The sequence below is a fragment of the Puma concolor genome, chromosome A1, assembly GCF_028749965.1.
Source record: "Puma concolor isolate L17-30 chromosome A1, mPumCon1.1.hap2, whole genome shotgun sequence".
NCBI classification, from domain to species: Eukaryota; Metazoa; Chordata; class Mammalia; order Carnivora; family Felidae; genus Puma; species Puma concolor.
Genome location: NC_141667.1, coordinates 235,459,366 through 235,483,188, shown reverse-complemented (window position 1 = coordinate 235,483,188; position 23,823 = coordinate 235,459,366). Strand labels below are relative to the sequence as shown.

The following is a 23,823-nucleotide window of genomic DNA, read 5'->3' as shown; positions in this document are numbered from 1 at the left end:
AAGGGCATAATTCAGGGAATAAGGGCTTTGAGAGGCTCCCATTTAATCCAGAGAACTAGAAGACTCCACGCATGCCTGGGCTGGATAGATGCTCAGAAAAGACCCGAGAAGATTCAAAGATCTTCCCATTGGCTGACCTTCAAGCTCCACGCAAGCAGGAAGTAAATGGCCCGGCCAAGTATCGAGGAGTGCCACAACGCAGAGCCCATCTGAAAAGACTGGAGAGAGTTTTTAGGGGGCTTTTTTTTTTTCTTACTCCAGGGATTAAAAGAACTCTCTGCCTGACCACTAGCTGACTAGTAAACTAATGGAACAGAAACTTAAGTGACCACACATGACAAAGAATATACTTTGAAAATTAGTTCAGAAAAGCCATTTAAAAAACAAGCAACAACAGCTACAACAAACAGCAACAACACGTCATGGAGAGAGAGGGAAAAAGTGATTTCCAAAGTTGCCACATGAGAAGATTCAAAATATTAAGTTTTCAATGAAAAGATTACAAAGTCACATGTGAAAGAAAGAACCATTCATAGGAAGAAAAAAGTTAATAGTTCTTGAGGAAGCCCAAATATCAGACTTAACAGACAAAACTTTACTTTTTTTAATATTTGTTTTTGAGAGAGACAGAATGCGAGTGGGGGAGGGGCAGAGAGAGAGGGAGACACAGATTTGGAAGCAGGCTCCAGGCTCTGAGCCATCAGCACAGAACCCAATGTGGGGCTCGAACTGATGAACCTGTGAGATCATGACCTGAGCCAAAGTCGGATGCTTAGACTGAGCCTCCCAGGCACCCCGAGAGCCACTTTTTAGAAAACATCTATATACTCATTGCCCAGTTTTAATATTAACATCTTGCCATCTCTGTTGCATCTATTTTTTACTGAAGTGTTTGAAAGTAAACGGGGTGTAACATCTGTCAACGTTTTGGTTATGTCCCACTTCGTCTTGGCTAAAGTTTCTCATGTTTCCTTACTTTCTCAGGGAAATCTCCTGACCTTCTTTTCTCCCTTTCCCTCACAGAAAATGTCCAACTTTAGTTCCTTATTCATCATTTAGTCCCATTCTCTCACACTTCTTTCCAATAATACCATGGTAGGCTCACATGTAATTCTTTTCTCAGAATTGCCTCCTTCTTCTGAGAACAATTTCCCGTCATCCTATCCAAATTGTTCTCTCAGGATCTCCAGTTATGACACAACGTCACACACACGTCTCTCCTCCTCCTATCACAGTTGCTGTGTCTAGACCTTGTGGCCCAGAGAGGGTTTTCCCACTGGTCTTGGACCTAGGGCCCAGAGAGTTGAGGTGGTTTCTCTGCAGGTGGCCAACTTGGTCAGCTGCAAAGCTCAGGAGCTATCAGAGGTCAAGTTTCTCTCGTGTTGAAAGAATGCTTCCAACGAGAGAGAAGAATGAGGTTGACACTCAGAGAAAGTGGAGCAAACAATCCTTTATTGTTGGGAAACTGACTTTTTTTTCTAACCTCACTTGAATTGGGATTCTGTTGGCACCTGGGGGTCTCAGTGGGTTAAGCATCTGGCTCTTGGTTTCAGCTCAGGTCACAATCTCATGGTTCATGAGTCTGAGCCCCACATCAGGCTCTGCATCGACAGCGTGGAGCCTGCTTGTGATTCTTGCGCGCGCTCTCTCTCTCTCTCTCTCTCTCTGCCTTTCCCCGACTTGTGAGTGCACTCTCTCTCCCCCTCTCAAAATAAATAAACTTTTTAAATAAGTAAGTAAGTAAATAAATAAATAAGGATTCTAGCGCCTGTAGCCAAAAGAGCATGTAAGTAAGTGTGGTCTGGCCTAGGGGATATCAATAGGGAGAATTGGGTAAAACCTTTAGTCCACCCCCAAATAAAAGTTATAAAGACCACTCTAAACAATCCATCCAACCTCAAATTCAAAAGACTTGAAGAGAAGCTATAGTTCTGTGTATGTTTTCAAGGTCAAATATTAATACATAAATCTATAAAACTTAAAAAAAAAAAAAGAAAAGAAAAGGTGGCAAGAAGCTCACCAATGTATGTAGGATTTAGGGTTTCAGATTGTTACTTTTGTGCATTACGCGTTCATTTAAAAATCGAACAAAATTTTATTTTGTACCTACTTTTTGTAGAAAGCGCCTCAGAAAGTATAGTGTGTCTGCTATTGAACCGGAAAATTTAGTTTGTGGTTCTGTATCTTATTCTAAACGTGATCAAATACACCTCCACACACACACAAGAGACAGGAAGGTGTATACATTTTATGACTTGTCAAACATACCAACAAACAATAAAAAACAACTGACAAGCTATAACATTATTAAACTGAAAAATTCAGTTAATAATTCTTCTTAAAAATCTATGTAGCCACAGAAATTTGTGAGTCTTTTTCCTAGACCATACACTACCGAGCCAACATGATTACTCACTTTTGTATCCTATGGTGAAACGTATACTTCTCAAGGGTATAGATATCATAAAAATCAACACAAATCAAAACGTGTTGAGCACATGGGCTGATACTGTCTGTCACCTACTCCAGCAAGTCTTTCCTGACCTCCCGGATAAGGATCGTGCCCTTGATGTTCTCATAGTCTCAGCTGGTCCTTCGTGGCATATATAAAAATAATTCTTAAATTATCTCCCAATGACTAGTTCAGTATTGTCTCCCTGGAAAATAGATAATTTCCCAAAAGACACGGGCTTTGTTCCCCTCTTCAGGAATGGGCCCCAGTATCAAGCAGGCACATAATGAAATGCTTAGTAAAAGATTAATGAATAGGGGCGCCTGGGTGGCTCCGTCGGTTGAGCATCGGACTTCGGCTCAGATTATGATCTCATGGTTCGTGGGTTCAAGCCCAGCGTTGGGCTCTGTGCCGACAGCTCGGAGCCTGCAGCCTGCTTCCGATTCTGTGTCTCCCTCTCTCTCTGCCCCTCCCCTGCTCATGTTCTCTCTCTCTCTCTCTCTCTCTCTCTCTTTCTCTTAAAAATAAAAATTTTTTTAATTAAAAAAAGATCAATGAATAAATATGTCACACCACAGAGAATTTTATAAAGGAAGGACTCCGTAATTTCTGTCGGTTGTCTTATTTCTGGCTTGTGCAGAGAATGAGAACGGAGAAAGGAGCGTGTACTACTGAGGGTGAGCGAATGTGAGGCTCTGGCATTTGCGGGCTTGTTTCCCTCCCAGCGTCCCGTCAACTGTCAAGTGCAGCAAGGTGTGCTTTGTACTACATACCATCATAGGAGTTTCTCAGTTCAGTGTCCTGTGTTTCAAAATCTTTTTAACTACATGGTGATGGATGCTAACTAGACTTATTGGGGTGATCGTTTCACAACATGTACAAATACTGAATCATTATGTTGTCCCCCTGAAACTACATAATATTCTAAGTCAATTTATGTCAATAACATAACATTTCTTTCTTTCTTTCCTTCCTTCCTTCCTTCCTTCCTTCCTTCCTTCCTTCCTTCCTTCCTTCCTTCCTTCCTTCCTTCCTTCCTTTCCTTCCTTCCTTCCTTCCTTCTTTTCAGAGAGGGAGCAAGAGGGCCAGAAGAAGAGAGAGAGAATCTTCAGCAGGCTCCACACTCACCCTGGGATCATGATCTGAGCTGAAATCAAGAGTCAGATGCTCAACCTACTGAGCCACCCAGGTGTCCCTGATCACTCTATTTTATTTTTAACATTTATTCATTTTTGAGAAACAGAGACAGACAGAACGTGAGTGGGGGAGAGGCAGAGAGAGAGGGAGACACGGAATCCGCAGCAGGCTCCAGGCTCCGAGCTGTCAGCACAGAGCCCGATGTGGGGCTCAGACCCACGGAGTGCGAGATCATGACCTGAGCCGAAGTCGGAAGCTTACCCGACTGAGCCACCCTGGCGCCCCCCTGATCACTCTATTTGAAACTGTGATATCTCATTTCCTCTTTCCTGCTTGATTTTTTTTTTCTCTATGGCACTTGTCTCCATCTGTCAGAATATACACATTGTAACACAATAGTGTAAATAGTGTACCGTTTACTGTCTTTCCCCCACTAGAATGTAAACTTCGAGAGGACAGGGATTTTTGTCTGTTTTAATCCCCTGTATCTCTAGCATTCTGCCATGTACTAGGTGCCCAATGAATGTATGCTCCATGAATGACTGAATGAACGAATGCCCTGAGCACTGCTTGAGGAAACCCGTCAGCTGGGCAGCAGACTAAGTTGGATTAACTGTCAATCTCAAATGGATCCTAAATATCAAATCATTCGTTACAAAAGATGCTGCTACTGTGAATGATCATTTTCTTCAAACTCCATTCATGTTATTAAAATTACCCCTATTAACACTGATTCAGTGGGGTCAGCTTGCTGCTCCCTTTTTCCCTGTATTTTCCATCTCGGTTTCCAAATATTTTTGAGCCTTTACTATACGGTATGCTAAGCACTGGATACAAAGTGATAGGCCTACAGTGACAAAGTCCTTACCTTTATGAAGCTTACAGTTTTCTGAAATTCACCGTGTGAAAGTCACCAGACCACTACCTCTCCCCAGTTTCAAGTATCTTCTCTCAGATCAACTAAAATTAAGTAGAATTCTAGCAAATTATTTCAATTCAATCTTGTCCAATTTCACGCACATAAACCAGCTTTCAAAGACCACCGAAACCTAGCTTGCAGCACCACAGATATCTAAAAACTAGTCTGAATAGATATCACTGGGATCGCGTCTATACAATATGAAAGCTGAGTGCAAATTAGCAACATGAAACTGCTATCTGACGAAGGTTCTTCATGTAATTTTACGCTTCAGCTTATATAAATCCCAGTGCTAAAACCTTTAAAAGCATTTGTATCAATTATTTTGCAGAAATATTTTGATGTCATTGTGGTTCATTATAATGGTTAAAGTTATTGTCAGTTTTCCAAAAAAAAAAAAAAAAAGAGTTTATTTCAATAATTCCGGGCATATATGAAACTGTAGCCAGAGTAATTTTTCTAATGGCTAAAAAGGTTTTAGTCTTTTGTCAGCAAGGACTGTAGTTAAAATATTTCAACCGCAGAATCTTCTTATCCCGTCGGAGTACAGCCAAGTACCTGCTGAATAGTTCGGAGGTAGAAACAGGACACTGCCAGTCAGCAGAAAATTTTGAATCTATCATAGGACAGAGGCCTAATTGCTCCCCTATTTCATTTGACAACCAGAATGGCTGTTTTGAGAACACTTTTGTGGGTTTCTTTTTAAAGTGTTTCCAAGTTTAATTTTAACAGGCACAACAGAGTGCCAGTCCCCTATCTGATTGTCCCACAAAATTTGACCTGCTTGACTTAATCAGCAGTTGCACTGGAAATCTAAGGACATGACAGGGTAACAGCGAAGCAAAATCAGTTTAGTTACAGGATAAATTAACAATTGCAGACCGTCAGCTCAAGGCAAGTCAGCAAAATTGTACCAAAGCTTGTTCAGAATCCACAGGGCAAAATGGAAAATAATCCCACGTGCCCATGTTTCTGAGTAACTTTGCAAGGGCAAGATTACCGTGGGAACATGCATATTTTGACGTGGAACTCACCCTAATAGTGTAACAGTCAAAGTTTGCGACAAATAGGGATTACTTCCAGAATTTGCAGGGACATCTCTGGCTCTCCTCTGGGGATCAGAGCACATGTAGCGGTAGCAGAAGTAGGGGACTAGGACAGTGTTCGTAAGCTTTTTGATCCCAGGACCCCCTTACCTCTTAAAAATCACTGAACTTTCATTTATGTGGATTTTCATCTATCAATATTTATCAGACATTAAAATGAAGAATTTCTAGAAATATTCATTAACTTATATAAAAATAAAAATAATAATAGAAACCTCATACACGGTCACATAAATATTTTTATGACAAGTGACTGTGTTTTCCAAAATAAATTCTTTTTCACTGCATTTCTTTTTTGCTGCGTTTGGTGAGAATCGTGGCACTGTCTTACCTTTTGGTGACATCCGTAAGGTCTAGCTCGGTCGAAAACAACTGGACACTCATCTGCCTCTGCATTGGATCTATTGCCATATGCATTTGGTTGAAGTATGTGAAGAAAACCGTCTCACACAGCTAGAAAAGGGAGCAGTATTTTAATAACTTTTTCAGGTAATTGTGACTAATCTTATTTGGTACCACACCAACACTCCACAGTGACAGATTTTTTTTTAAAAGAGTAGTTGCAACGTGAAATCTAAATCGTATCAGTGACATTTTCATACTGGTACATTAAATTCTATTGGCCCACGTAGGAGTGCCTGGGTGGCTCAGTTGGTTGAGCTTCCGACTTCAGCTCAGGTCATGATCTAGCAGTTCATGAGTTCGAGCCCTGCGTTGGGCTCTGTGCTGACAGCTCAGAGCCTGGAGCCTGCTTCGGATTCTGTGCCTCCCTCTCTTTCTGCCCCTCCCCTGCTCATGCTCTCTCTCTGTCTCTGTCTCTCTCTCTCTCAGAAATAAACAAACATTAAAAAAAAGTTTTTTAATTCCATTGGCCTATCTTACACTTCAAATGATCTTTTCCCATTTCTTATTTTGTAACATTATGTACTGATCATTTGAAAATATGGTTCACTCCGTTATGCAGATAATCAAAATGTGGAAACATTTAACTATATAAAACAAACTGAGTTTGTTCCTATCACCAATGATCTTAACAGAAAAGTATCTCAGTTGTAGGAAGCTGTCAGGCTCACGGTGGTGGATACAAGTTTTCCAAACTGTAACTTTTACTTCAAAGCTCAAATTTTCTCCGTTGTTTCCCTTGAAGTAGCAGTAGTCTGGTTTAGCCCATCAGAAGATGTCAGCCAAATACTCCACTCTGAATAACCCTAGTTTGTCTGTTCTTTCAAGTAAAAATAGTATTCAATGGGAAAGGTGGTGTTAGTTCAGCTTGCAACTCAAACAACAGAACAGGTGCTTTTCCTCCAGACAATCATTGTACTGATTATATAGCACAAATGTCTTATCCACAGTTCCCATTTTGTCACACAGTTTATTTAAAAGATGTGTACTCGGATATGGAGATCAAATAAAATTAATGATTTTTACTGCCCTCATCACACCTATTATTGAGTGAACTGCTTTTATGTTTTTAGCTTAAGAGTGCATGGTGGCGAAAAGTACAATGATGGCCAGTGCCACTGCCTTGATTCGTGGTAAAGCGCTAGGTTGTTTTTCCCATTATAGCTTTTGCATCACCAGAGAAATGGCAATGCAGTAAAAAAGGCAAATAATGTCTTAACACTATTCTGGAGATAATTTTGACCTCACACATCCCTTACAAAGGTCCCAGAGACACCCAGGGGCCCAAAGGAGAGCAAGGGAGAGGACATGCTTTGGGCCTCCCAGGTGCCAGTGCTGTACAAGATGTTAAACATGTTCTACATTCATTATCCCAGGTGGGCTTATAAGTCCGAGATTCTCTTCAACAAGTATCTGTGCTTCCACTTTAAGGACAAAGAAACAGGCTTTAGGGAAGTGACAGAACGTAGAATCTAGTCTGTCGGGCTCCAAAACTCATGTTTCACCTCCACAGTGGAAAAAGATACCTTCTTTCCAGCTTTGATTTAGGGACCCTCTTGCAGACTGCCCACCATGATAAGCCATGCCCCACACTACCATCGAACCTGTTTCCAAGTCTGGGCAAACCTTTTCCTCTAGCAGTAAAACTACTTCTCTTATACTAATTACCTAAGCCAGAAGTGAGAAGAATAAGGTATAAGAGGTCTTCCCCCCCTTCCCAATAAGCCCCCACCGGACATTAATAATCTTTACTTTTCAGTTAGCCTGGAATTAGCCTCAGAAACATCTCAACTCAGGTCCAGGTAGCCATAATCAATCAATCAATCAATCAATCAATCAATCAATCCATCTGAGCTAACAACAGACTTGAAATTTGTCAGCCCTCATTTCTAAATCATTATGCAGCAAGTATGTGGGAACAGAGCACGAACCTCTTCCTTTGTTACTAAGTTTGCCAGGAAGAGATGTGCACAGCTCCAAGTGATCAAATTACCTAGGAAAAAAACAAAACAACTAACATAATCACTAAGAGCAAGGACTGTTGACCCCAACTGATGAGGCTCCTGGAATTTATTACAAGTTCAACGGTCCACTAGATGTTTCCTACCCACTACCAAACTCTACATCGTATCTTTTCCCACTTTTCCAAATTGTACTTGACTGTCTAAAGGTAACTAGGCTTCCGTAAATCACTGCAACGGCTTCTCCTACTCTCACTGCAACACTCTTCCTGTCTGAACACTTCTGATATTTGACTAGCTTCTTCCTCATGTTGCACTGGCCTTAAAGTCTAAGGTAGTTGACGGTATTTTGGAAGCTGGAGCAAACGCAGGATTTGGGAACAGAAACATCTGGAGACAGACAATGAAGACCTGGGTTAGAGGGCTGAGACTCGATCAGAACGTCCAATCACATGGTCACAAGCCTGGTAATGCTTCACTGTTTGCGGGTAGAAAAATTCTGGAACAGTGCAATCTTTGCCTCCTTGATTAAAAAATAGATTTTATCTTGTTCATTTCCATCTCCCCCTTCCCCTCGCTTCTCAGGATCTCAAATGAAAAATTTTATGGGGAAAAAAATGATTCTTTTACATAATTATTCTTCACCATACATTTTTCCATTATTCATAGTATTTCAGTTCCCAGGACTTCAGTTATCATTACTGACATTTCCCTGGAGACAAGAATTCTCATTATATACTTTCCACCCCAGAATTTCCTAATCAGTTCTCGTTTGAAATTGTTCTCCTGCCAACCTACCAAGACAAAGGGCAAATCAAAAGGAGTCGACTGAGACTCATATGGACTTCCTAACCACAGCCTCACACAGAACGTGGATCCAGGTTTCCTCCTAGCTTGGAAAAATTTTTCCTGCTGGAGTTAAACTGCCAGTGTCTTCTGAAAACCAAAATAAAACAAAACATACACTGAACTTTATTAAAATTCCTTCACAGAAGAAAACATGAAAATGGACATAGCTTTAGCTTATGACTTTAGCTTAATGACCAAAAATTATGGGTTTTGTTTAGTATTTTTATTCAAGCCTGGTGCACAACTAATTTCCCTCATTTTAATAAGTCACGTTCCTGTTCATTTGTTGACCTTATTTTCTAAAGCTGCTGGATGACCTTCATTTCCCCGAGTTTTGAAAGTTGTTATTCAAAACAACTGTGCTTTTACAAAAGTTAAAATACCTTGGGGCACCTGGGTGGCTCAGTCAGTTAAGCGTCCAATTCTTGATTTTGTCTCAGGTCTTAGTCTCGCGGTTTGTGAGTTCAAGCCCCAGGCCGGGCTCCGTGCTGGTGGCAGAGACTGCTTGGGATTCTCTCCCTCTCTCTCTGCCCCTCACCTACTTCCATTCTTTCTCTCTCTCTCTCTCTCTCTCTCTCTCTCTCTCCCCTCTCTCAAGACCAATAAACTTAAAAAAAAAAAAGTTAAAATACCCTCTACCTAAAATACCCTTACTACTTGTTCTATGGTCAAAGCGTTACTGTTTCCTCAAGTCCAACCTCCTCCATGAGACTTCCTTCTTGTCCGGGAGCTCGTCTCTCATCCACTCCCCCCTCTAACGTACACACACAGTGTCATCCACATAATGCCTGCACTGCTCGTGTTCAGTGTCCTCTCCTAGACCACTTAGAATATTGGAACACACTCACCTTTTTCTTCCACCAAACTCTCTGTGGAGTCCTTGAGGGCAAGGGTCATGTTTTATTCATGTTTATCGTCTCATCACTCAGCACAGCACCTGACTTAATCTGGATGCTAATAAATATTGAATGACTTTCGAGTTTTCCTTCTTTCCACATTCAATTACTGCACATTTCTTTTTAAGTTTCAACGCTTTTCTTATTCTTTACATTAATGATCTCAAAGTAGAGACAAATTGACTGTTAGAGACTCAGGAAACCACTTTGTTTTTCAGATGTGTATGACAGAGCTAGTGACACAAACCGATTTTAAAAGCCTGCAGTAGAAATAAATGCCTTACATTCTTTGGAGGAATACGCTAAATAAATAAAATGGGGTTCACTTGGAAAAACCATTTGGCAATTTTTTATGAAGTTAGAGATACACCCATCTTATGGTCAAACAACATTAAATCTAGGTATTTCCCCCAAAGACATTAAAACATACTCACAAAATGTTGACGACAGTTTTATTCATAGTATCAAAAAATTGCAAACATCCCACTTTCCCTCTAGAAAAGAATGCCTACATAATTTGTAGTATATTCACACGGCGGAATACTACTTAGTAATGAAAAAGGAATTGCACTATTGGTCCAGATGACGTGATGCAATCTCGAAAACACTGAGCTGAACAAAAGAAATTGCAGAAATCAGGGTATCAGATGGTTGTGGTGGGGAGGAGGGTTAGCTGGAAAGGATAATCAGGGAATTTTCCACAGGGATGGCAATGGTCTATACCTTTGTCGTAAATACTGGTTGTAAAGTTATAAAAATTAGTCAAAAACCATCCACGTATACACTTAGATGTGTGCATTTTAGTGTATGTATTTTAAAAAAATCTCTCAGTCTCTCTCTCTGATGTATGCACACATATATACCTAGGTGTCCATATGTGTATACACACATATACGTACATTATACTGGGGTTCAATTATTTATTATTCAAGATAGTCAAGAACAATATACAAAGTCTAAAATGGTGGGCCACACCAAGAACACATTAATTCTGGAATTGTTGTACTATTATATTTATCTTCTTAATTATGATTTTCTTAGGCTAAAAGTAATATGATTCTGGTTACACTTAGCCTGGACCAACTGATGAGTGACGTAAAAAACTATGCTAAAAAACAACTGCCACCTTCCAATTATATTTTCCTATGACAAAAATCTTTAAAATCTCTAAAAAAGATTTTTAAAGAGTTACCTAAAATAGAAGCACAGTAATTGCCAATACTTTGGTCACAGCATCTGGATTTGTTCTACAATTTAAACACCTTACTAAATTCCTAACTATGCAGATGCTAATGCTTAGGAAGCAAAAAAGATGAGAAAGAATGAGCCATGGGAAAGGCAAAGGGGAAGAGTGTGCATAAAACCCCTGAGGCTAGAAAGCCCTGGTCCGGGTCAGGGAACCACAGAAGGCTACAAATGAGCTGGGGCGGGGAAACCAAGTGACCCTGAGAAGATATCCCAGAACTGGTTTATACAGGACCTTGTAAACCAAGGTAAGGAGTATAGATTTTATTCTAAGAGCAACAGATAGCCTTTGGAGGACTTTAAGCAAGGTTATGACACAATTGAGTTCACATTTCTAAAAGATCGTTCTGGCTGCTATGTAGAAAATGGACAGAGCAGAAGCAAGAGAGAAAAAAGTGACCTTAATGGGGCCATTGCTAGTCTGGGGGAGAGATTCCAGTGGTGGTGGTGGAGATGGGAGGAGGTAGGCCATCCGGAGATATATTTTACAGGTATTACTGGAAAAAAATATGCTGATGGATGGGATATGGGGGGGGGGGAGGAAAACTTAAAAATGAAACTGAGGTTTCTGGCTTATGCCACTTACTGACATGGGAAACATTGCACTGAAAACAGGTTTGGGGGTGGAAAGGTAAGTTTTATTTTGGACACATTAACTTTGAGATGCCAAAATGTATCCAAGAAGAGATGTCAGGCTGAATAGTTTTGAGAAGAGTCTTGAATTTAAAAGAAATAAATGTGGTAGTAAGCAGGATAGAGACGAAATTTAAAATTGTAGGTATACATGGATTTCCCCAAGAAGAGGGTGTAGAAAGAGAAGAGAAGGGAGCCAGTTCCAAATCCTGAAGAAGTCTTTTAGAGGACAGGAAGAAAAAGAAAACCAGCAAAGCAGGCGGTGGATTGGTCAGAAAGGGTAGTGTTTCAAGGAGGGAGTGGCCAAAGCTTCTCAGAGATTAAGAAAACCACGAACATAGACTACCTTTTGGTCTTGGCAACGTGGAAGCAGTCTGAAGAGCATGATTGGGGCAAAAGTCAGATCAAACTGGAAACAGAATGGGATGTAAGGAAGAGATCGTAATGATCACGTATTAGGTTAAATCATAGGACACTGCCGAACTCTGACAGTTTCTGATGTACAGAAACAGTAATTTCACGTGATTCTTTTCTAAGGAGCTTGATGGAAGAACATAGAAGGGAAGATGAGGTCAAGTAGGGCCCGGAAGGAGAGGGGAAAGACCGAAGCGTGTTTGTACCTTGATAAACATGAAGCAACTGTCAGCTGAAAAAGGGTGAAGTTTCGAAAGGGACAGAAGATTTGGCTACTGAAGAAAAAAAACATGAAATAATCTTCACAGAGAGTAGGTACGTAAATTAACTGAACTGCAGTGGGGATGTTAGGCACCACTTGAGAGTTGTTGACCATGAATTTGTGGCACAGGCTAAAAGCTCAAATGCCTACAGGGGCCAAGACAAGTGAACCTGAAGCAGGCTGAGTGGACATGAAACTCAAGAATATATATCCAGTCTCAAGGGGGTGGCCACTGGACTGCTGCCACCAACAGTGCCAATCCTATGTTGTCACATCCTCTGATTTAAGAGGAGCCAGAAATCTTGATTTTTATGTAACATACCTTAATTTAAAAAACACTCTATGAGCCACCGGGGTGGCTCGTCAGTTAAGCATCTGACTTAGGCTCAGGTCATGATCTCCCGGTTCATGAGCTTGAGTCCCACATCGGGTGAGTTCAAGCTCCACTTGTGGCTCCACACTCTCAGTGCGTGGGATTCTCCCTCCCTCCCCTTCTAGATAAAGAAGAATATAGAGACCAAAGGAGGGTATAATACAGTGAAGGTAGTGGACCAGTTTTGTACATTGTTGAGTTTCGGGGGGGGAGGGCTTTTGGTTTATTTTAGAGAGACAGAGAGGGAGACAGAGCGTGGGCAGGGGAGAGGGGCAAGGAGAGAGAATCTTAAGCAGGCTCCACACTGAGTGTGGAGCCCAACATGGGGCTTGATCCCATGACCCTGGGATCATGACCTGAGCCAAAATCAAGAGTCGGATGCTCAACCAAGCCACCAGGTGTCCCAAATTTTGTACAGTGTTGTTAACTGAAGGCCATAGTTTATTCAGACTTCCTTAATTTTTACCTAATATTATTTTTCTGTTAGGATCCCATCCAGGAAACCACATCACATGTAATTATCACGTCTCCTTATGCCGTGGCAGTTTTTCAGACTACCCTTGTTTTTTACGAGCTTGACAGTTTGAGGAATGCTGGGCAGATATTTTGTAGAATGTCCCAATAGCAGAATTTGTCTGATCCTTTTCTCATGATTGTATTATTTTTATGATTTTTTTTTCTAAAAAATAATCTCAGCAACAAAAATCTTAACCTGCTTGAATTTAAATAATGTTATTCCGTTGACTTTGAAATTTGACTTACAACCCCGATGCATCTGGACTTTGTAATTTTTAAAAACTGCATAGGCTTCAAAATTTTGAATTTCTACATTCTGTCTGTAGTTTCTTGCCTTGAGCTCACTTGCTCAAGAACTTAAGGAATCAGGAGACAGTCTTTATCGAATCCTTTTTTTTTTTTTTTTTTAATGCTTATTTATTTTTGAGAGAGAGAGAGAGAGTGTGAGCGGGTGAGGGACAGACACACACACACACAGAATCTGAGAGAGACAGACAGAGTTATCAGTGGGGGAGGAGCAGAGAGAGGGAGACACAGAATCCCAAGCAGGCTCCAGGCTCTGAGCAGTCAGCACAGAGCCCAACGCGGGGCCTGGAACCCACTAACCACAAGATCGTGACCTGAGCCAAGTCGGATGCTTAACCAACTGGGCCACCCAGGCGCCCTCAAAACCCTTTCTTGTACTACTTTCCAGTTCTTTTCCTACTGGACGTAAAAATTCCAAGTTCGATTTTTACCCCCTTTTATTTCTTGAGTACTTCCAATACATATGCATATATACCTAAGCATACCTAAGCAACATGCGGTAGCGTTACATGTTTTAAGATCGTATGTATATAAATTGTCATGCTATATACATTCTACATCTTCCTCTTCTGGCTTCATATTTCTGGGTTTAGTACTGATTTACTGGCATATAATATTCCCTCATATGAGCATCCCATTCATGTATTTGTTCTCACCAGGGGAGGTTTCTAATCTTTTGCTTCTACTCAGTGCTGTTACGCATTCTTGTCTACATGTCAAAGGTTCTGTAAGATACAAACTTACAAGCAGAATGCCAGGATACAGTATTTGAAAATTTGAGGTTTTACTTTATTCTGACAAAGTGCTTCCCAAAATGGATGTAACATTTACGCACCTACCAGCAAGAACGTGGTTATGCCGTGACTCATAGAGGAAAAAGAACTTTTGAAAGACACAAACTGGATAATATGCTTTCCTCATTGTAATCTGCCCTCTGTGCTCACGTAATCATTTCTGCAAACAAACATACGAGTGCTAGGAGCCCCGCAAAAGGCTTAAACTCCGTTAGGCCAGCCTCTCCCCGGCGCCCGGAGACGCCAATACACGCCCACTTCCGGCGTAAGCTCAACGTAAAGGCGAACGTAGGCACGCGTAGGACGTCGGCGCCCTGTTTGACGTCCTTGAAGGCCCCTTTCCGGGCTGTCTGGAAAGATCCAAGTGTCAGCTTGTGTAGGTCTATTGCCTCTTTTTGACAAAAAAGAAAAATATTCTAAGGGTTCCCCTTGTTCTCTGAGAAGACCCCTTTCCCCGGAAGAGTTGCTTTCGGCTGGCGTTTCTTTCAGGCAGTGCCGCGGGCAGCCCGTAGGCCCTTGTAAGGCGCGCGCTGCAGCCCCGCCTCCTTCCTTTCGGCCGGAACCGCCATCTTCCAGGTAGGGCCTGCGCGTGGCTCCTGGTGCCCCTTGCCCCCCAGACCTGAGTCCTGGCCCTGTGACCGCTCCGGTCGTGCTTTGAGGCCTTAAAAGGACTGGTTAGACTGTTCGGGGCCCACTGGCCTGGGCGGTGGAGCCATGTTCAATCAGACCGGGAGCGGCGTGCGCCGGGTCTGGGCCGGGGGGCTGAGGACCGGACCGCGAGGCCGGGGCCCTGCGGGGGGAGAGGCTCCAGAGAAGCTAAGTCGAGATACAGCGGGGAGGTGACTCGGGTCAGTTTAGGGAATCGTTGGTTTTTCTTGGGTCCCCGCGGCTTTAGACTCCGTACTCTGGGCCTTCGGACAGGCTTTGTGGGGCTGCGTGGCCCAGGCAGGCCTTTGGAACTCAGTGTGGAGTTTTGGCCCCTAATGTGCAACCTAAACTTGTACTGGGTTGGGTGGGGACTTACGGTCGTTTGGGACGGGTTAAAACGGGCTTAAAGTCAGGAGCTTTAACCTTCAAGGAGGCCTCGGGGTGTGTGTGAAAGCCCGGGCCTGTGGTCCGAGAAAAGAGTGGATGCCCGCTTAGTCGCCTCGCAGGATGTGAACCCCAGACCCCTCGGTGTTAGTGCTTGTGAAATTATCCCGGTTGTTACAGATTTTAGGCCCAAGTCGCATTTGGACAAACGGAAAGTACGTTCAGGTTGCCGCAGGTATTTTGTTAAGGCTGGGGCAGCCGGTGAAAGGATTCCCGAATAGTTGTGTGTCTCATGTAGACTCTTTGGGGGGGGGGGGGGAGTTAGAGAATTACCACTTAATCTTAGGTTTTGGCGGGGGGGGGGGGGGGTCTAGTTTGTAAATTTTAGCTACCTGAGCTGAGCAAACTGCAGGTGGCGTGCAGGTTGGTGCTTTTGGTGACTCTAAAGAAAGCATCACTATTCCCTACATCAAGTATCATTTTCAAAAGCGTGTGTTGGGTGATTTCTTACTGGGGAAAATGGATCTGGTGGAAGAATGATTTCTGGAGTCCGAAATTACTTCCATTATCAAATCTGCCACTTTGTGACCCGGGGAAGTGATTTGGACCTGCAGAGCGTCTCCTGTGTATATGATGAACTTCACACTTTTGTATGCGCTGGGTACAAATGTAGAGAATTTGAGGATTCAAGCAGGGTCGGGTGAAACATTGTGTCCCTTTGCGTCTCAAGTTACCCGAAGAAGGTGCTTTGGAATCCCTTTTCTTTTAAGAAGTGTTCATAAGTTAAGGGATTTATGTTAGGGTCTTACCAAGTTAAGCCTGACTTCCATATATTTTGCCTTGTGGTTGGAGTAATTCCCAGCGATGGGAGTTCTGCTCTCCAGCGACCTGAAGCATAAAAGCCATTGTTTCAACCTTTTGGGGAACAGTGAAAGATGCAATTTGAAATGCCTATATGTGAATTCTTAGATAACGATGAATTAACTACCACTTAATATTAGACACATACACTAGAAGTTGCTCGGTGGGGGCGCCTGGGTGGCTCAGTTGGTTGGGCGTCCAACTTCGACTCAGGTCGTGATCTTAGGGTTCGGATTCGGACCCCACGTCAGGCTCTGTGCTGACAGCTGGGAGCCTGCAGCCTGCTCCAGATTCTGCCCCTCCCCCATTCGCACCTGCAGGCTCCCTCTCTCTCAAAATGTTAAAAAAAAGTTGCTGAGTGCTTTGTAGACATGACCCTGTGTAAGAGATACAGGGTCACAAAAAATTACCTCGATAAGAGAAGGGGTTTAATCCACGACATAAAAATGCAGGGCTGAGTTGTTTTGCTCTCCAGCAGTAAATTACTGTCCAGTTAGTAATTCCATTGCCTTCGGCATTCTCAGATGGGTTCTACAGAAGTGGGGTAGAAGTTCTGTGTTTTATGTTCTAACAGGGAAAGTACTGGTGTGGGTTCCAAAATCCAGGTCTTCGTAGCTTTAATGTTAATAGCATTTAGGCGGTTTGCGTGAAGATCCTACATGCCAAAATGATGGGGTTTTATCCTTTATGGGAAATAATTGGTGAGTCAACTTAGATTTTTTTGTTGTAAAGCAAGCATTTGAAATTTACGGGGTTTGATTGGGGGGGTTTTTTGTTTAAAAAGACAATTACCAATTTTGCGGTTTTGTTTGACGTTTTATACTTACTGTTTTCAGTAATTCGCCAAAATGACCAACACAAAGGGAAAGAGGAGAGGTACTCGCTATATGTTCTCTAGGCCTTTTAGAAAACATGGTAAGTAGATACTTCCTTCTTGAGAGCAAACATAGTATATATTCATATAATGTGTTTTTAATAAATGGTGTTAATTAACCGGCATCTGCCTAACTTGTTCTTTGTAGTAAATAAAAAGCATAAATTTCATATAGTTGTTTTTTGTCAACAAGATTTTAAAAATACAACTGTTGGGGCGCCTGGGTGGTGCAGTCGGTTAAGCGTCCGACTTCAGCGAGGTCACGATCTCGCGGTCCAGGAGTTCGAGCCCTGCGTCAGGCTCTGGGCTGATGGCTCGGAGCCTGGAGCCTGTTTCCGATTCTGTGTCTCCCTCTCTCTCTGCCCCTCCCCCGTTCATGCTCTGTCTCTCTCTGTCCCAAAAATAAATAAACGTTGAAAAAAAAATTAAAAAAAAAAATACAACTGTCAAAGATAAGAGTATGTTGAAAGCTAGTAAGCTTACGTGTATTTTGTAGTCTGGACTTTTTAATCTTGATACTAACTATACTGATTTTTTGGGGGACAGGAGTTGTTCCTTTGGCAACATACATGCGAATCTACAAGAAAGGTGATATTGTGGACATCAAGGTAAATTCTAAAATTGGGTAAATAACCTACAGAACAACATTAGAAGCTAGAAAAGTGTAATACTGAAATTCAGATACTAGTGTATATTGTATTTGACCTGCTGGCTTTTTATTCTCCTAAATAGGGGGACATTTTTGGCCTAAGTAAGAGCTCTTAAGTGTAGAATGGCTAATTTAACTTCCAGAAACCAGAGTTTTTAAAGTGCTATTCTTGAATCTGAAAACTTTACTACTTGTTTGTTAACAGGTAGTGGAAAAATCAGGTTTTTTAAGGTGGAAAGGAATAATACGTTAGTACAAAATTTAATTGTTGATGAAGATGGAGATTGCTGTTTTTTAAAAAATGGTGAAAGTTACGTTCTTTTGTGATGGGTATTTAAAAGAATCCTGGCACTCTAGAGCTTAATGATGATTGTCTTTTTGATTGCTTAAAGCAATGTGAAAAACCCATTTCACCGGCTCTGAAAGCTCTGGAGTTGCCGTTTAAAAGAAAAATTCTAAGAGTATCTTAGTTACTTTAATAAGAGTCAGGATGTAAAAAGGGAAGATTGCTGGCATAACTTTGACCTCCTTTTAACAGGGAATGGGCACTGTTCAAAAAGGAATGCCCCACAAATGTTACCACGGCAAAACTGGAAGAGTCTACAATGTTACCCAGCATGCTGTTGGCATTGTCGTAAACAAACAAGTTAAGTAAGTAATGTCTGGTTTCTTTCCAGCTGATTAGTATTCCCTCATACCCCCGTTTCACTTTGCCAATTGGACTTATGTCTTTATTGGTCATTCAAGTGGGGCAAAGGAAATATCCTTTCAAAACTCAAGCAAACTGGGTGTTTGTCTTGTATCCTGTCAGAGGAAACAAATTGAACTAGACCTAATGAAAAATGTTCATTAGAACTTGATGTTAAGCAACTCTGATCTTCAGAGTATAAAAGGATGTGGAACACGGTGTAAATCTAGTTAGCGATTTGGTTTGCGTATTTAGTATTGTGAGGTCTGTCACCTCGTTAAAAGAAAGCTTACAAATGGGGGGTGTTTGCCTCAACGCCTCTTCCAGTACGGTTAATAAATGATTGTAAGTTAGCTGTACCTTGCTGTTTAATCCTATTTGTTGGTAAAAGGTTCGTGGTTGATTTATTTTAAATGGATTGTGGTTTTTTTGTTTGTTTTGGGGAGAGAGCACATGAGAGCAGGGGAGGGACTGAGAGAGGGAATCCCAGGCTCCACGCTGTCAGCACAGAGCGCAGTGTGGGGTTTGATCTCCCAAATCAGGATATCGTGGCCTGAGCTCAAATCAAGAGTGGGACACTTAACTGACTGAGCCACCCAGGTGCCCTTAATGTTTGTTTTTTCTTTTTTTTTAATAAATGAAATTGGCAGAAGTGCTTTTGGACTTTGTTACATTTTTGCTGGAGCATTTATAGGGATTTCTGTTCTCCAGGGGCAAGATTCTTGCTAAGAGAATTAATGTACGTATCGAGCACATTAAGCACTCAAAGAGCCGAGACAGCTTCCTGAAGCGTGTGAAGGAAAATGATCAGAAAAAGAAGGAAGCCAAGGAGAAAGGTACTTGGGTTCAACTGAAGCGCCAGGTGAGTGCTTGGCAGATGGCTTCTTGGTATTGATCTTGGGAATTTTAAAACTTGCTCGGTGGTCATTTTCTTTTATATGAAAGTTAATGAATTGACTATGTTACTTTTTTTTGGTTCCAGAGTACTTTGAGATTGATGATTGTAGTTTACATGATTGTTCCCTTGCCTTTTTTTTTTTTTTAATAGCCTGCCCCACCCAGAGAAGCACACTTTGTGAGAACCAATGGGAAGGAGCCTGAGCTGTTGGAACCCATTCCCTATGAATTCATGGCGTGATAAATGTAAAAAAAATAAAAGACGTCAAGACCGTAAAAATGTTTCTTTTAATTGAGTAGCAGCGTGGTATTGTCTTCCCCAAAGAAGTATTTAAAGCAAACTTTATATCCAAATTCAGTGGGGGATGGCTTTATTCAAATTTTGTGGGTTTTGAGGCACCTGGATGACTCAGTTAAGCATCCGACTTTGGGTCAGGTCATGATCTTGCAGTCCATGAGTTTGAGCCCCGCGTCAGGCTCTGGGCTGACAGCTCAGAGCCTGGATCCTGCTTTGGATTCTGTCTCTCCCTCTCTCTCTGCCCTCCCCTGCTTGTGTTCTCTCTAGAGTCTCAAAAATAAACGTTAAAATATGATGGGGTTTTTGTTTGTTTTGTTTTTGCTGAAAGATGTGAAGTGGTTTATTGTACAATATACTCCATTGATTAGGAACTGCCAGATAGTACCTATAACATATTTTATAGTAGTTTGAAAATAGTTCCTCTAAATCACTAAGAAAAAAGATTTTTTTAAAAACAAATGAAAGGTTATCTGTTGAGATTGCATTTAAGCACGGAAAGTTGAGTACTTGTATCAAGTCTTAAGTAGCTATGTTTTAAGGATAAAGAACTTCCCTTTGAAGCCTATTACTTAAAAAGATTGTTTAAAGCATTCTGGTTCCCACTGAATTGTTTTCCCTGTCATTTCCTGTTAAGTGTTTTTCTGTATGGTGTTAGGAAAAATTTATTTATTGGAAACGCTCTTTGTTGCCCCAGGTCCTTTGCACTTGCCTTTGCCCAAGACTGCCTATGCTTTCTAAAGTTGGTGAATTCCTGATTGTCCTTTGTTCACCTTGCATGTCATAAGTGAACCTTCCCTAATGTATTTTAAGGAGAAAGGAGAGGAATGAAACTGGAATCAAAGGAGAAAATCTGCTTTGGGATGATAGAATTAAATCCCTTAAATCTATTACCTCGACAGGTGTGTTTGCTTTTTTTCTTTTTTTTACAGTGTTTATAATTTTTAAAAACTTGTCTTCCCCATTACACCTGAGGTTAGAGATTGTCTTAGTAACTTTGCACTCCTAAGGCCTGGCACATAGTAAGCATTTAATAAATGCTCTTGGGATTAATGAGGAAAGCACTGTCTCTTTTTTTTTTTTTTTTTTGATGTGCATTTTCTCATTCGTTTAATCTTGTTTTCTGGGATTATTTAAATCTCCCACATGCTATGGAAACCTCAAGAAACCTCAACAGTTCTTGGCTTGTCTTCCAGCAGCTCGTGTTAACCTCACTTTCTGTTGTCCCCTGTGAAATGAGGGTGTTCCCCGCAGGTGTGTAGGGATCGGACCACACGGTTCCCGGAGGTCCTTTGTGCACTCAGGGCCTGTGATTTCCTGTTAAACCGTGACCCCCATGACATGTGAGAAGAGGCCTGGCGGAGGACAAGACGGGTTCGGTGCGGGACAGCTGGCGAGGCTGAATGTTGAGGGAAAGAAGGGCCGCAGGGAGAGCTGGCTTAGGGCAGTTACCTTTGGGCAGTTCATCGGGACCCGCGAGCTCCCATCTGGGGTGCAGTGCAGTCCGTGGCAGCGGTGGTCCTGCGAATGTACGTAAGGCATTTGGGGCTTTTCGGATTACGCTTCAAAGATCGTTCTTCGCACACAGCGGGGAGTCTAAAATGTGTTTTCCAGATTCCCGATTCATTGAGAATAAATTGTTTTCCTGAAGGATTATACTAGTTTGCCCTCCCGTGAATGAAAATGCCGGTGTCCGCACCGTTCCCATTCAGTCTTTGCTAACTTGGTGGGAGGATACTGCATTCGTTATGGACTTGGCTTCACCTCCTGCAGCACTTGCCTGGTTTCCCTTTGCCTCTTAATGCAGTCTTTGCTGTGTCTTGACTACCTTTCCGACCTCCAGATTCTCAAGGGCCTTATAAAAACCCACATCGTCTGGTCAGTGCCTTTCTGACCTCCTCCTCCTTGAGCCCCAAGGTCCAATTCAATTACGCCACCTTTGCGGTGCCTCAGCTAGGCCAAGTTACACGCTTGCTTTTGTACTTGGTGCATTTTGTTGGGGTGGTTATCAACTTAACATTCTCAGGGCAGGGAATACTTGTTACCTACTCTACCAGAGAAGTGGGGACAAACTGCAAAGATGACCATCTAGGAGGAGCAGTTAAGACTTCAAGCTGTGTAAAACAAGGTAAGCCAGGAGGGCACGGTGTGTAAAGGGACAGCAGAGGGGAGAACGTTGGTGTTGACATGCGTCTGCTCTCGTTTCGTTGATTATTCCTGGATCTTGTACCCTTGACCCTTTCCGCTTGCTTTTCCTTGACTTCAGCCGGCAAATTAAATGAAGCCGCTTCTCTTGTGCGTGCCTTGTCCCATCTGTAACTTAATTTCCTAGCGCCCCAGTGCAAATCTGGCTTCTGCCCCCACCGTTCCTATGAACCTCCTCTCAAGGGTCACCAAACACGTCAATTTTGATTTTACCTCCTTGATGTTGGACGTGCCAACGACTAACTTTCTGTTCCAGAGGCTTTTGCCATCCTACTTCACCCAGGTTTTTCTACCTGTCTGACTCTGCACCCTGTTTTCTGGCTTCGTGATGCTCTGCATCTGTCTCTATTCTCTGTATTTTCTGCATGACCCAAGCCAGTGGTTCTCAAGTATGGTTCCCCACATGGCATCGACGTTTTTTGGAAATTCGTTAAGAATGTGGGCCTACTGACTCAAATTCTGGGGCTGGGCCCAGCACTCTTCACAGCCTCTCTGGGTGGTTGAGATGCTTGCTCAAGTTTGAGTCCTCTCTAATACACTTGAGACTCAAATTTCAGAGCTCACATTCTCTGAAGCCCCGACTGTATTTCCAGCTTCCTCTTGGGGAGCTCCATCTTGATATCCTGCATAGACTACCCAGATTCATTTGGAGGGGTTTTATTACTGGTGAAATAAATTGCATCCAATTCCCTGAGCTTTGAGTAATGTGTGTGTGCACTGGTAGATTACGTACCCGCCTTGAAATGCAGGTCCTTTTAAAAACGAGTAATTGGGGGCGCCTGGGTGGCTCAGTCGGTTGAGCGTCCGACTTCAGCTGAGGTCACGATCATGCGGTCCATGAGTTCGAGCCCCGCGTCGGGCTCTGGGCTGATGGCTTGGAGCCTGGAGCCTGCTTCTGATTCTGTGTCTCCCTCGCTCTCTGCCCCTCCCCCGGTCATGCTCTGTCTCTCTCTCAAAAATAAATGTTAAAAAAAATTTTTTTTAATAAAATAAATAAAAACGAGTAATTGTTACAGGTTGTGAAATTGTAAGTGAATCTCTTACCATGCAATTCCCTTTTCGTACACTTGATAAGAATGAAGGAAAATGTTCTAACTAAAACTTTTCACCCTGTTTTTCAGTTAGAGCCATGACCATAAGTGAAGGTGCCTGGCTCCTTGAACTTTTAATTCTTTTCTCATCTAGCTAGGTGTCTTTTAAGGCCTCTGTTTTTGTTCAGTTGAGCCCAATCCCGAGGGTTGAATAAAATTTGTCATACTCTGTGGTAGTGGGGAAAAAAAACCCCACGGTTTGATACCTCTTTGATGTTCTCACTAATGTCTATAGCATCTTCTCTGTACTCTGGTGGGAAAAGAAATAGGAAAAATATAAACAATGTTGCTAAAATATAAACAAAGCAGGTTTATTTTTTGAGCGCAAGAGAAATAATTTTAAACAATTGGTTTTGGAAGACCAGTATTTGTCCCATCCCCACTGAAAAGGAAAACAGTTGGTATTGTTCGACAATACCAATACAATACTTCACGGAATGTGCTCGACAGGTTATTTGGTTATGAGTAACAGTGAGGCAGCGTCTGCTTGCTGTTCTTGCTGAGGTGGAAAGTGTGTGCAGAGGAGGGAGTAAGCAGCCCGGGGTTTCTGTGTTGTGATTCTTTTCAAACTGCCAGAGTGTGTGGTGAGGAGTAACCGACAGGCTAGCTCATAAAGCCCCAAATGGGAAAAGCACAGAGAAAATGCTCTCATACGTCCTTGGCTAGCAAGACTGGAATGTATGGAAATCATTTGACTTGGAAAAGAAAGGCAGTGAGGTACTCTGTTGTCTCTGAAATGGGGTGATGATGATGGCTCAGCTCAAGGGAAGATGCGATTGAACTTTTTGCTCCTGAGCCAGAAGGAGATCCAGAAGAATTGCTTCTGGGAGATGAGAAAGTAAATAGTTTCAAGATCCTTGGGAGCAGAGATGATACTCTGTTTTTCACATGTTCCTAGCACTGACAGTTACATATTGTTCCCTCCTTGAGAGCAGTTCAGTGGTTTTCCATGGGCTCCAGATACAT

General features: G+C 42.2%; 1 protein-coding gene, 1 long non-coding RNA gene and 2 other non-coding genes across 9 annotated transcripts in view; 3 read left to right on the top strand and 1 right to left on the bottom strand.

The window, feature by feature from the left end:
* Window positions 1-14,678, bottom strand: part of LOC147584874 (uncharacterized) — a 36,829-nt gene extending 22,151 nt beyond the window's left edge. For 3 of the 6 annotated variants that reach the window (XR_015253986.1, XR_015253978.1, XR_015253979.1), the window contains exons 1-3: window positions 14,307-14,678; window positions 8,776-8,913; window positions 5,946-8,009 (exon numbers count right to left, since the gene is read on the bottom strand). This is a non-coding gene — a long non-coding RNA (uncharacterized LOC147584874). The remainder of the gene's footprint in view (window positions 1-5,945; window positions 8,010-8,775; window positions 8,914-14,306) is intronic. The other 3 variants (XR_015253980.1, XR_015253981.1, XR_015253982.1) reach the window with 3 other exon arrangements.
* Window positions 14,679-14,699: 21 nt separating this feature from the next.
* Window positions 14,700-20,456, top strand: RPL21 (ribosomal protein L21). Its single transcript, XM_086714717.1, has 6 exons — window positions 14,700-14,841; window positions 16,995-17,073; window positions 17,579-17,640; window positions 18,220-18,332; window positions 19,081-19,231; window positions 19,418-20,456. The coding sequence occupies exons 2-6, from the start codon at window positions 17,007-17,009 to the stop codon at window positions 19,505-19,507; spliced, it is 483 nt and encodes a 160-aa protein (XP_086570843.1). The 5' UTR covers window positions 14,700-14,841; window positions 16,995-17,006; the 3' UTR covers window positions 19,508-20,456.
* Window positions 18,039-18,109, top strand: LOC112861875 (small nucleolar RNA SNORD102). The gene has a single exon (XR_003223751.1). It is a non-coding gene; the product is annotated as a small nucleolar RNA SNORD102 (small nucleolar RNA).
* On the top strand, window positions 18,377-18,503 carry LOC112861895 (small nucleolar RNA SNORA27). Its single transcript, XR_003223769.1, has one exon. It is a non-coding gene; the product is annotated as a small nucleolar RNA SNORA27 (small nucleolar RNA).
* Window positions 20,457-23,823: the final 3,367 nt, after the last annotated feature.